This window comes from Mesocricetus auratus, unplaced genomic scaffold (assembly GCF_017639785.1).
Source record: "Mesocricetus auratus isolate SY011 unplaced genomic scaffold, BCM_Maur_2.0 Super-Scaffold_100013, whole genome shotgun sequence".
NCBI classification, from domain to species: Eukaryota; Metazoa; Chordata; class Mammalia; order Rodentia; family Cricetidae; genus Mesocricetus; species Mesocricetus auratus.
The window spans coordinates 46,561,374-46,573,632 of record NW_024429196.1 but is presented as its reverse complement, the minus strand read 5'-3'; the positions used below and the strand labels follow the sequence as shown (position 1 = coordinate 46,573,632).

Here is a 12,259-nt window from a genome sequence, read left to right as displayed (position 1 = left end):
GTTCCGTAGTGGTGCTCAAGTCCTCCTGTGTTTCACCGTGGCCTCTAGTGTGTGTATGAAATACAGATGCCCACTTGGCAGCTCAGTCTCTTCCTGTCACATCTCCCCTCCCCCTTTGCATATATGCCACATACACGACATTTAGGGCAATCTGGATTAAATAATTCTGAGTGGTTTGTTTGCTTTAAATCAACTACACACATTGGCTGTCTGTGTTCTGAAGACTGAGACTCAGTAACCCATGTAATCCAGGGAAGGTTCAGTAACTCACATCCCTTGAGTCTCTAGTTCATGTGTAGTTATGAGGACAATGACATCTGCCAGTTGCAATCTAACCCCCCCTTTTGAATAAAGATTTTAATTTATTTTTATTTTTGAGAGAGAGAGAATATGAATGTACACATGCTAATAGATGTCTGTTAGAGGCAAGAAGAGGGCATTAGATCCCCTCAAGCTGGAGATGCTGGAAGCTGAGTCTGGGTCCTGTGGAAGAGCAGTAGATGCTCTTAACCCAGTGATTCTCAACTTTCCTGATGCCACAACCCTTTATTACCTTTAATCGTGTTGTGGTGACCCTCAACCATAGAATTATTTTCATTGCTACTTCATGATTGTAAATTTGCTCCTGTTATGAATCGTAATGTAAATATCTATGTTTCCTGATGACCTTAGGCCACCCTTGTGAAAGGGTTGTTCGACTCACAAAGTGGGTTGTGAACCACTATGCGCTACCTCTCCATTTCTTACAATCTAACCTTAATAATGAATTCTTGCTAACATTCTGGGGTTATGAAACTTCTGTCATTGCTATTCTTATCATTTAAGTGTGGTTTATCAACTCAGGTAAAATGCTTGGAACACAATGTAGTTCCCTGTATATGAATGAATGAATGAATAAATATGTTACAGAATTAGTGAAGTTTGCCTTCATTATTGCTCTTTTCATTTTCTTTGTGGAAATCTGGGATGCAAAAATCTTATTTTCAAGTCTCGATGATATTACCAAACCTTTGTTGGTCATGGTCTTACACCTTTATACTATGAATTTTTAGATTTTCATCTGTTGCTCAAGACCTGGCTATCATTATTATTAGTGTTCATAGTAAAATGTTGCTCTGTCATAGAGTACAGAGTAAGCCAACCTCTGCTTTTTCTGTTAGAGGAAACAAAATCATCTTATGCTTATTGGCTGGTGTTTAGTAAAAAATGTTGCCTATACCTGGGCCCAGTGAATTAGGTCTTTAGTCTAAGCCACTAGATGCTGAGGCAGGAGGATGGCAAATTCAAGACCTGCCAGCACTACACAGTGAGTTCAAGTTGAGCTGAAGCAATTTAGTGAGACACTGTCTCAAAATGGAAAGGAGAAAAAAGGTAGAGGATGTAGCTCAGCCCATAAGATGCTTGTATTGGTTTCCGTCATCAGGAGTAGAGATGGTGGATGCAGTCTCTAATGATTTTAATTAAGGGCAAGCACTTTTCCATGGTAGTAGAGGTTATGAGTTCCGCCCCATGAGGCGTTTGAGCATTCTGTTTCTGCTCAGCCTGGAGCAGAAGGAAGCCAGCATGTGACAGACAGCTCTTTTTGTTGAGGGTATGATGTGTTGGGTGGCTCCACCTTGGTGGCTTTGTTGCAGACTTTACATTATGCAGAGGTGTTGACATCTCCAGCCTGGCTTTGTAAGCACCTTCCTGTCAGGTTGGATTTGAAGGCTCATTTCTCCCCCACCTGTTGCCCCTTCTCTTCTCTGTCATCCTATTCAGTCCTGCGTAATTAGGGATGATTATGTGTGAAGATCAAGTGGAATTAGAAGAGGCTAATTATGAATCACTTGCACCCAGACTGTGAACTGAATCGAAGTGAGGAATGTGAGAGGACCTTCATGAGGACTGGGGGCTGGTTGTCAGGCACAAACACACAATGGCCTCCCACATGATCTGGCTTTAGAAGTGATTATCTGCATGTGGAGCAAAGGAGCCCAGTGTGTGGCAGCAGCATTGACTCAGCCTCCCCCTGGACACTGGAGTCTGGTAGGAAACCTGCGGCAAAGCTTCCGTATGTTGGGCTGCTGTCTTGTTCTGGGATCAGTGTATCTCCTGGACCACTGTGTACAGGGCAGGTTGGGACTTAGCCTAGAGAATTCTGTAATTTCCTTCCCCCTTCCTCTCCTCCTCTCCCTCCTATTCTCTTCCCTCTCTCCCATTCTTTGTTTCCTCATGGTCTTTCCATGTGTATCTCAAGCTGACCTTGAACTTATAGTAATCTTTGTTTCAACCTTCAGAGCACAGAGTTTACAGTTATGCACTACCATGCTTGGGTTGGTTTTTTAAAAATAATGCTTTTTTTATATTTTTATGGTTTTGTGTGTGTGTGTTTGTGCTTGCATGCATGCTACCATGCACATGTGGAAGTCAGAGGACAACCTTTGGGAGTTGGTTCCTGCCTTCCACCATGTGGGTCACGGAGAACAAACTCAGGTTGTTAGGCATGATGACCCACACATTTAAATACTGAGCAATCTCATTGTCCTTTTCATTCCTTCCCTTTCTTCCTTTCTTCCTTCTTTCCTTCCTTCCTTCCTTCCTTCATCTTCCTTTCCCCCATTGCCACCCTCCTCCCATTTCTTTCTTGACAGTGTCCTATTATTGTGGCTCAGTTTGACCTGAAACTTATGTATAGCCCAGGCCGGCTTCAAACTCATGGTGATCCTCCTGCTTCAGCCACCCCTGTGCTGGGGTTATTGGGTGATAGCCACCAGGTTAGCTTCCATTGTCAGTTTTTTGAAGAAGGTGTTGAAAGTTAAGTTTGAAGACTCTCTTTTCCCCTTGAGAGGTGGCGCCGAGTGCTGTTCCTCTGAAATTTCTGTAAAGAAGCTTCATACACTGCTAGGAGCAGTAGCTGAATCTCCACCATTTCAGTGTGTCTTCCATTCCTCTTCTCCTTAATAAGAATGCATTGCTGCAGAAATTTCTTATTTTCTTTCTTTTTGTTTAAGATTTATTTATTATGTGTGCAGTGTTCTGCCTGCATGTATGACTGCAGTCAGAAGAGGACACCAGATCTCATTATGAATGGTTTTGAGCCATCATGTGGTTGCTGGGAATTGAACTCAGGTCCTCTGGAAGAGCAGCTAGTGCTCTTAACTGCTGAGCCATCTCACCAGTCCCAGAAATTTCTTATTTTCAGATTGGCTAATTTTCTGGAAATCCAAAATGAACTGTGAGCATTTCTTTGTTACTCTCCCTAGCTAATTGAACATGGAATCCGGATTCCTTTTTATACACATATTTAAGTGACAACAGGGAACAAATGCTGAGGATGTTTAGATACTGCAACGGTCCCAAAGGACATCATTGTTCATGGCTACTTAGAGCAGTGGTACTAAACCTTTCTTGTGTTGTGGTGCCCCCCAACCCCCACCATAAAATTAGTTCCTTGCTACTTCATAACTGTAGTTTTATTACTGTTATTAATTTTATTGTAAATATCTAGTATTTGGAGTTATTATCAATATTGATATTGACCCCTTGGGGGGTCGTAACTCAACAGGTTGGGAACCACTGACTTTGAGGGTTAAGATAATGTCATCTTTTTGGAAAGTGACTCGTGACTGTTTCTTGTGAAATACTCCAACATCAGCATTCAGGTGGATTTTAACTCATTTTCAGGACAAGTTGAGGAAAACATCTCAGCTTTATCTGGGGTCCCCAGCCCACTCTTAAGCCTAGCAGATTTTGTCACCCTGCTGTTTCAGGGTTTTCCCTTTCAGGGTTCCCTCTGCTTAGACAGGCTGCCCTTTTAATAATAACTTGAATTTCCCTTTCCTCTTAGTAAAAAAGATTATTAACTTGTATTTGGGCATTTTATAAGATTTCTTATCTTAAAAACACTTTCAAAACAAAGAAAAAGAAGCGACAAATGAATGAAGTCAACCCCAAGAGCAGAGCTACCACAAGCTTAGGCCCACGTTTCTCAGGACAGGATCAGACTGGGATGTGAGGGATGTGGTTGTCACCAGGGAGGTCTATTCCAATCAGTTCGGACCCTGGGATCCTGACTCAGTCCTCTGATCACATCCATAGAGAAGAGCAGAGAATGAACAAATGGATCCCTGCTTATTTATACTCAGCTCTGTTTCTCTGTTCTTACATTGTTCAGGAATCCCTGCCTAGGGAATGGGACCACTCATAGTAGGCCACTCATAGTAGGCTGCCTTCTTTCACAGCAGTTAACAATCAAGACAGTCCACTACAGACGCTGCCAAAGCCCAATCTGATCCACACAAATCCTTGTTACAGCTCTCTTCCCCAGGGATTTGAGGCTGTGTCAACTTGATAATTGTATGTAGGTTAATTTTATTTCCTGGTTGTTGTGAATATCCCAGCAATAAACATGAATGTGCAAAGTGTATGGTATGCTGATCTAGATTCTTTTAGGTGTATTTACAAGAGTGATACAACTGTGTCAGATGATGGTATGGTTTTAGTTTCTGAGAACCCTCCATAGTGACTTACATTGTTGTTGTAACAGCTTCTATTTCCACCTGTCGAAATGCTTCTTACTTACATACATCACTTTATAACCTTTCAGGGGTGGAGGTTGAGTTAGGATTTCTTTCTCAGTAGCTATGGAGTCAATCCTGAAGCTCGCTCTGTAGACCAGGCTGCCTTTGAACTCTCAGAGATCCACCTGCCTTTGTCTCCCAAGTGCTGGGATTGAAGGCGTGCCCCACCACCACCTGGCCACTTTAAACCTTATTAAAGAGGGAAGAAATTGGGCTCCTTGTTAAGTGTGCTCCTTGTTCTTACAGATGGTTGTGGAAACTGAGAAGTGTAGCATGTCCATGAAGATGGCGTCACCTGAGGATGTGAGCGATGTGCTGGCTCACGTAGGCACCTGCCTGCGGAAGATATTTCCAGGCCTCTCTCCACTGTAAGTCCTGCCAGAGAGCAAAGGTTTTGCTCTTCGTCAGTGTGAAAATATTTTCCTCTTGCCTTTGTCCCTTTACCTCTTCTTTTCTCAGACCACTTAGACCACCACCACCTCCACCTCTACCATCTCCACCACCACCTCCACCTCCTCCTCCTCCATTTCCACCTCTACCTCCTCCTCCACCTCCACCTTCTCCTCCACCTCCTCCACCTCCTCCACCACCTCCACCTCCTCCACCTCCACCTCCACCTCCTCCATCTCCACCTCCACCTCCACCTCCACCTCCTCCTCCTCCACCTCCACCTCCTCCTCCACTTCCACCTGCTCCACCTCCTCCACCTCCTCCTCCACCTCCACCTCCTCCTCCTCCATCTCCACCTCCTCCACCTCCACCTCCTCCACCTCCACCTCCTCCTCCACCTCCACCTCCACCACCTCCTCCACCTCCACCTCCACCTCCACCTCCACCTCCTCCACCTCCACCTCCTCCACCTCCTCCACTCTCCACCTCCACCTCCACCTCCTCCATCTCCACCTCCTCCACCTCCACCTCCTCCACCTCCACCTCCTCCACCTCCTCCACTCTCCTCCACCTCCACTCCTCCACCTCCACCTCCTCCACCTCCTCCATCTCCATCCTCCATCCATCCTCCACCTCCATCTCCACCTCCTCCACCTCCACCTCCTCCACCTCCACCTCCTCCACCTCCACCTCCTCCATCTCCACCTCCACCACCACCTCCACCTCCTCCACCTCCACCTCCTCCATCTCCTCCACCTCCATCCTCCACCTCCACCTCCTCCACCTCCTCCATCTCCATCCTCCTCCACCTCCACCTCCATCCATCCTCCACCTCCTCCATCTCCACCTCCTCCATCCATCCTCCATCTCCACCTCCTCCACCTCCATCCATCCTCCACCTCCACCTCCTCCATCCTCCATCCTCCACCTCCACCTCCTCCACCTCCTCCATCTCCACCTCCTCCATCCTCCACCTCCACCTCCACCTCCTCCACCTCCACCTCCATCCTCCTCCTCCATCTCCACCTCCTCCTCCACCTCCTCCACCTCCACCTCCTCCATCTCCACCTCCTCCTCCACCTCCTCCACCTCCTCCACCTCCACCTCCTCCATCTCCTCCTCCACCTCCTCCACCTCCACCTCCTCCACCTCCTCCATCTCCACCTCCACCTCCTCCACCTCCTCCTCCTCCACCTCCTCCACCTCCTCTCACCTCCACCTCCTCCTCCACCTCCTCCACTCCTCCATCCTCCACCTCCACCTCCTCCACCTCCTCCACCTCCACCTCCTCCACCTCCTCCATCTCCACCTCCTCCTACCTCCACCTCCTCCACCTCCACCTCCTCCTCCATCTCCACCTCCTCCTCCACCTCCTCCACCTCCACCTCCTCCATCCTCCATCCTCCACCTCCTCCTCCACCTCCTCCACCTCCACCTCCTCCATCTCCACCTCCATCCTCCATCCTCCTCCACCTCCTCCACCTCCACCTCCATCTCCTCCTCCACCTCCACCTCCTCCATCTCCTCCTCCACCTCCACCTCCTCCATCTCCACCTCCTCCTCCACCTCCCTCCACCTCCTCCACCTCCACCTCCTCCACCTCCACCTCCTCCTCCATCTCCACCTCCTCCTCCACCTCCTCCACCTCCACCTCCTCCATCCTCCTCCTCCACCTCCTCCACCTCCTCCACCTCCTCCATCTCCACCTCCACCTCCTCCACCTCCTCCATCTCCACCTCCTCCTCCTCCACCTCCACCTCCTCCACCTCCACCTCCTCCTCCTCCATCTCCACCTCCTCCTCCACCTCCTCCACCTCCACCTCCTCCATCTCTACCTCCTCCTCCACCTCCTCCACCTCCACCTCCACCTCCTCCACCTCCTCCACCTCCACCTCCTCCATCTCCACCTCCACCTCCTCCTCCTCCTCCATCTCCACCTCCTCCTCCACCTCCTCCACCTCCACCTCCTCCATCTCCACCTCCTCCTCCTCCACCTCCTCCACCTCCTCCACCTCCACCTCCTCCTCCTCCACCTCCACCTCCTCCACCTCCACCTCCTCCTCCATCTCCACCTCCACCTCCTCCACCTCCACCTCCTCCATCTCCTCCTCCACCTCCTCCACCTCCACCTCCTCCATCTCCTCCATCTCCTCCTCCACCTCCACCTCCTCCACCTCCTCCATCTCCACCTCCACCTCCTCCACCTCCTCCATCTCCACCTCCTCCTCCTCCACCTCCACCTCCACCTCCTCCACCTCCACCTCCACCTCCTCCACCTCCACCTCCTCCTCCTCCATCTCCACCTCCACCTCCACCTCCTCCACCTCCACCTCCTCCATCTCCACCTCCTCCTCCACCTCCTCCACCTCTTCCACCTCCACCTCCTCCACCTCCACCTCCTCCATCTCCACCTCCACCATCTCCACCTCCACCTCCTCCACCTCCTCCTCCTCCACCTCCACCTCCTCCTCCTCCACCTCCACCTCCTCCACCTCCACCTCCTCCTCCTCCTCCACCTCCTCCTCCACCACTTCCATCTCCACCACCATCGCCTCTTCATCACCCCCACTACCACTACCAAAACCATCTCCTCCTCTGTTACCTCTGCCACCACCTCCTCCGCCACTACCACCCCATCCCCACCCCAAGTACCACAACTGCCTCCTCCATCACTTCTCCCTCTATTACTACCCTACCCACCCCACCTCTTCCTCCAGTGCCCCCCACCCCCCATCTCCTCTCTTTCCTCCTCCCTTACTACGTCATCTTCCTTTTCTTACAAGCTTTTCTTCTTTTCTGGGTCAGGGAGAATGGGAAGCGGGTAGGGGGCGGTTTTACTATGCAGCCCAAGGCTAGTCCAGGACTTTCAGCCATCCTTCTGCATTAGCCTGCAGGTGATTATAGGTGTTCGTCACCACATTTGGTTTAGGATAGTTGTTTAGCTAGCAGTCTACATTGGGGGGCGGGGTGTTGGAATGAGGGGTAGATTGGCTGAGGTTTATAATGTACACAGAAGGTTCTGCCAGGAAACTCTAAGAGTAACACTAACACAGGAGGATGTGTTCCACCTTTTGTGGGAAATCCTTTCCCATTGCCCACTGAACATGCTGAGGGGTGCTGGAGAGGCTACCGCCTCATGCATATGTATGGGGATTTGTGGTGGGTCGTTCCGGGTGGTAAGGGGAATTCTTGAGGACTCTTGCCCTTTTTGGAACATGAAGGAAGGCGGGCCTGCCTTAGGAAAACAAATCTTTTTATCTTCACAGCAAAGGGCTAAAGAGGGCATGGAGATTAGGGACTATTTCATTTGCTTTATGCTGAGTGGACCTGCTTGGCTTTGCTAGGTTCTTTTATTCCCATCACAGACATGCTAAGTGAGCACACTCAGGATAGCTGGTTACTGAGATAACAGTGTGTGCCTGGTCTCATGGTGGAATAGGGGACGGGAAGCTGGGGTTGTTCCCTGCCCCCTGACTGTAGTATGTCAAGTCTTGAGTGTTTTTAAGGAAAGCACTTGCTGATGCTCCAAGAAGCACATGACTGCAGGGTAGGCTGGGAGGTGAGGGGTGAGTCACAGCAGTGGTGGGGAAAATCTCGGAAGGAAAACTTCCTCTAGAGTGGTTTCCGGTCACCCTTAAAGACAGTTGGTTCTCTTCTCTTCCGTCCAGGTTCTTACCTTGCCCTGTCCAAGGACAAAGTGAGCCGGCAGTGAAAGGAGACCAGAGTAGGACTTTATTAATTGCTTTGTTAACTGGATAGGAAAACCAGTTGCCATGCAAGAATGCCACCTCCATGCAACAGTGAGAGACTGCAATTCTTGCTTTGCAACAGGATGCAAACCAGGACTTGAGGAAAGTCTTAGGAGAGTTAGAGCTCTCACAGGCTGGCTGTGGCCTGGGGCCTGGAGCAGCAGGTCTCAGAGGGCCTGAAACAGTAGATACCCAGCAGAAACAAATTCCTGCCTGTGGCCACAAGCTTAATCTTGGAAACTGAGTCAGGAATCAGTCACTGTCTCTAGTCAAGATAGAGGTTGAGGTAGGAACCAGGCACTGCCTGCAGCTGCAGGTCTGGGAGGCTGAAGCAGTGGTAGCGCAAGGGGCAGGGAGTCTGTCCCCAGCAGGTCTTGAAGGCTGAAACAGTCTTCCTTTCCTTCACGGAGCTGTGCCAGTGGTTCTCAACCTGTGGGACATATCAGCTATCCTTCCTATCGGAAATTTGCAATTCATAACAGTAGCAAGGAAATGATTTTATGGTCAGGGGTCACCACAACATGAGGGACTGTATTAAAGTGTCTCAGCATTAGAAAGGTTGAGAACCACTGTCCTATGTAAAGTTTAACCCTGTTACATAAACCATAAACCCAGGTATGTGCATATATTTCTGCCCCCTCAATGTGAGCTAGAGAGAGAGAGAGAGAGAGAGAGAGAGAGAGAGAGAGAGAGAGAGAGAGAGAGAGAGAGAGAGAGAGAGAGAGAGAGAGAATGGGGCCAATTAGGGAAGAGCTGTGAATCCTGGAGGAAAGAGGGAGACCTAAACCTGTCAAGAGTTCCCAGCCAGGTGTGGCTCCTTTCTTTCACAGAAGTTGTGGGGTAGCAAGTACAAAGAAAGGGTGTCACAGGATTGTCGTGCCTAGAAGTTTGAAATAGTGTCTAGTGGCTATGGCAGTGTTGCCGTCATGATTGCACAAGGGGCTGCTGTCATGATCTTTACCTAGTGGTTAACTCCAATAGAACATCACTGGGTCTTTACTATCACCAGTGTCGCAGGCTGTCAAATCTCTGTTTGTGCCTGGGATTTGTTGGTGTGGTTTCTTCTCTTCCTGCTGTAATATTGGGGACTCCTGCTACCCAACAACATCAGAGAACTAACTAACCATGTGGAGAAAACATGAATTCCCAATAGCTGAAACTTTCCTTTATTTTTAGCAGTGAAGGGGCACGGGGACAGCTCTACCCTGTCACCCTCAGCAGTGAGCAGTCCTCTTAATCTTTTAGAGTCCTTAACTCAGACAAGCTCAGGATTGGGTCCCTTGACACAGAAACGAATTTCAGGACTAGTCTGAATCAAAGTTGGGCTTTAAATAAAAATTGAAAGGTCAATTAAAAAGACCAAATGTTGCAGGAAGTCTCCAAACACAGAGAAACCCTACCCTTGCCCACACCCAAGATCAAATGTACATTCACCCAAGAGTGTGGGTGTGAGCTTCTCAGAAAGGAACAGAGGTTTATCAAAAAGCATTTAAAACTAAAATAAAATGTTTCAGTAGTGCTGCTGGTGTTCGAACTCAGGCCTCCTAGGTGTTACCCAACCACTCTGCTTGCTACCTACTTGTCTACCTACCAGCCTGATTTAAAATCCATTTATTTACTTTTTTGTTTGTTTGTTTTGTTTTTTTGAGACAGGGTTTCTCTGTATAGTTTTGGCTCCTATCCTGGAATTCCCTCTGTAGAGCATGGTGGCCTCAGAATTAACAGAAATTGACCTGCCTCTTTCTTCCAAGTGCTGGGATTAAAGGTGTGTATGTATGTACCACCACTGCCCGGCTCATTTACTTATTTATTTATATGTGTGTGATCATGTGTGCCACAACGTGTGTATAGAGATCAGAGGACAACTTGTGGCAGTCACCTCTTTTTCTACTATCAGAGATGTTACCAGTTTAATTTTGGGTTTGGATCTATCTTTACTTTTGTTTCCTTCCAGAGAACACAGAATAATGTTTTCAGTTTATTTTGCGTAATGCCATTTGTAGCTAGGTAGCTTTGATAAAACATTTGCATTCCCTGGTTTGTGCCCTGCATTCTCCCCTCTATTCTTTCTGGTAGGCATCTCCAGAGGGCTAGTCTCAAGCTGCATAAACTCAGTCTGCCCCAGAACTGTTTATCTTACCCTGTGAAAGTCACCTGAATTGCCCAAGGATTGGCTTTGTTGTTCATGGTCTTATAAGAAGGAAGCCATGGGTTAATTGCCGGGTTCTTGATGTTATTTCAGTGAGTCTTGGCTGCATTCTTTTTCTTTTTGTTTCCCTTGCTTCACTCAGTTCAGACTGTGTCGCTTTCTCTGCCGAAGCATCTCTGTAACTCGTCTCTCTTGACCTCTGCTTTTCTGTGCAACCAGCCCCCCATACTGACAGCAACTATCTTTGTAAAATTCAAGCAGTATCCGTGTCTTGCAGAACTGTCTGATGAGGAGCTCCCTGATAACACTCAAATTGTATCTCACGGCCCAGAAGAGAATTGCTTTCCTAGCACATGATCAGCCTATTTCAGAATACAGCAGGTGCTGACGCTTCCCTCCTTAGGAAGGGTCTTTCCCTGACTAGTTCTGTTATGTTTGACTCTGAAACTGCCTCCACAGGCTCACATGCACTGTCCAGATGACTCAGGAGTGAGAGTGTGGATAAGTTCGTAGGGAAGTTTTCCTTTGGAGAACTGCTAAGCAGGGGGTGGCTTGAGTGCTCTGAGGGATTCTAGAGGATGTTTGTCAGTGTTGAGAATGGGTGGTATTAAATCACAGTGAGGAAATGAGTGAGTGGAAGCAATAAGAGAGAATGGGAATGTGTGATTTTGTAGCATGTGATCAGGTATCTGAGAGAGCTGTAATAAATACATAGATGTCCCGAGAAGGCCAGAGAAATAGATTACAGGCCATTGCTGCCCACACCTGTCTCTCTGGTAGTCAACATGTATTTTACTCTTCTTCAATCCCTGGTCCCTGACACATAAGAGGCACTCCCTCTGACAACCACCAGAAACACTGTAGCTCAGGCTCGTCTCAAGCTTGGGGTAGTCACAGCTCTCTGCAGTTTGAGGTAGGGTTTCAAGATTTAAGGCCAGCCTGACATAGCAGCAATACTTGTCCCAAGAAACAAACAACAGACAAAAAACCCACTTATATATCTTTTTGACTGTATACAGATATAACTATAGTTGTCAAATCTGAAATATCTGAATTAATAAATAATAATCATAGTATTCCTCTATATTAGCATACAAAGTAATATCAGGGTAGTGACTGTGTAATATGGTTTTGACATGCTTCATGATCCTTTCATGAGTGATACGTTTGAGGATTGGCTGCTAAGGTTGGTGTATTACAACAGTGTTCTTTACTATGAAACAAACTGATACTGTAAATTTCTCTATGAAGACGAACATTGATGGAAGTATGGAAAATGCAGTTACTTTGAAGAAAAATGGTACAAGAGGAATTTATATGGGAAGGAAAGTGCTTTACCACTCTGAGATTCCTCTCACTTTCTAAAGCAACAGGTAGCATGTCATGTTAGGATAACATCATTGAAACAT

At 48.0% G+C, this 12,259-nt stretch overlaps 1 protein-coding gene across 13 annotated transcripts in view; it reads left to right on the top strand.

Moving 5' to 3' along the window:
• Carmil1 (capping protein regulator and myosin 1 linker 1) overlaps nucleotides 1-12,259 on the top strand; it is a 271,462-nt gene that overhangs the window by 111,874 nt on the left and 147,329 nt on the right. For all 13 annotated transcript variants that reach the window (XM_040755709.1, XM_040755708.1, XM_040755707.1 and 10 more), the window contains exon 5: nucleotides 4,809-4,930. In XM_040755709.1, coding sequence (XP_040611643.1) covers nucleotides 4,809-4,930 — 122 coding nt within the window. The remainder of the gene's footprint in view (nucleotides 1-4,808; nucleotides 4,931-12,259) is intronic.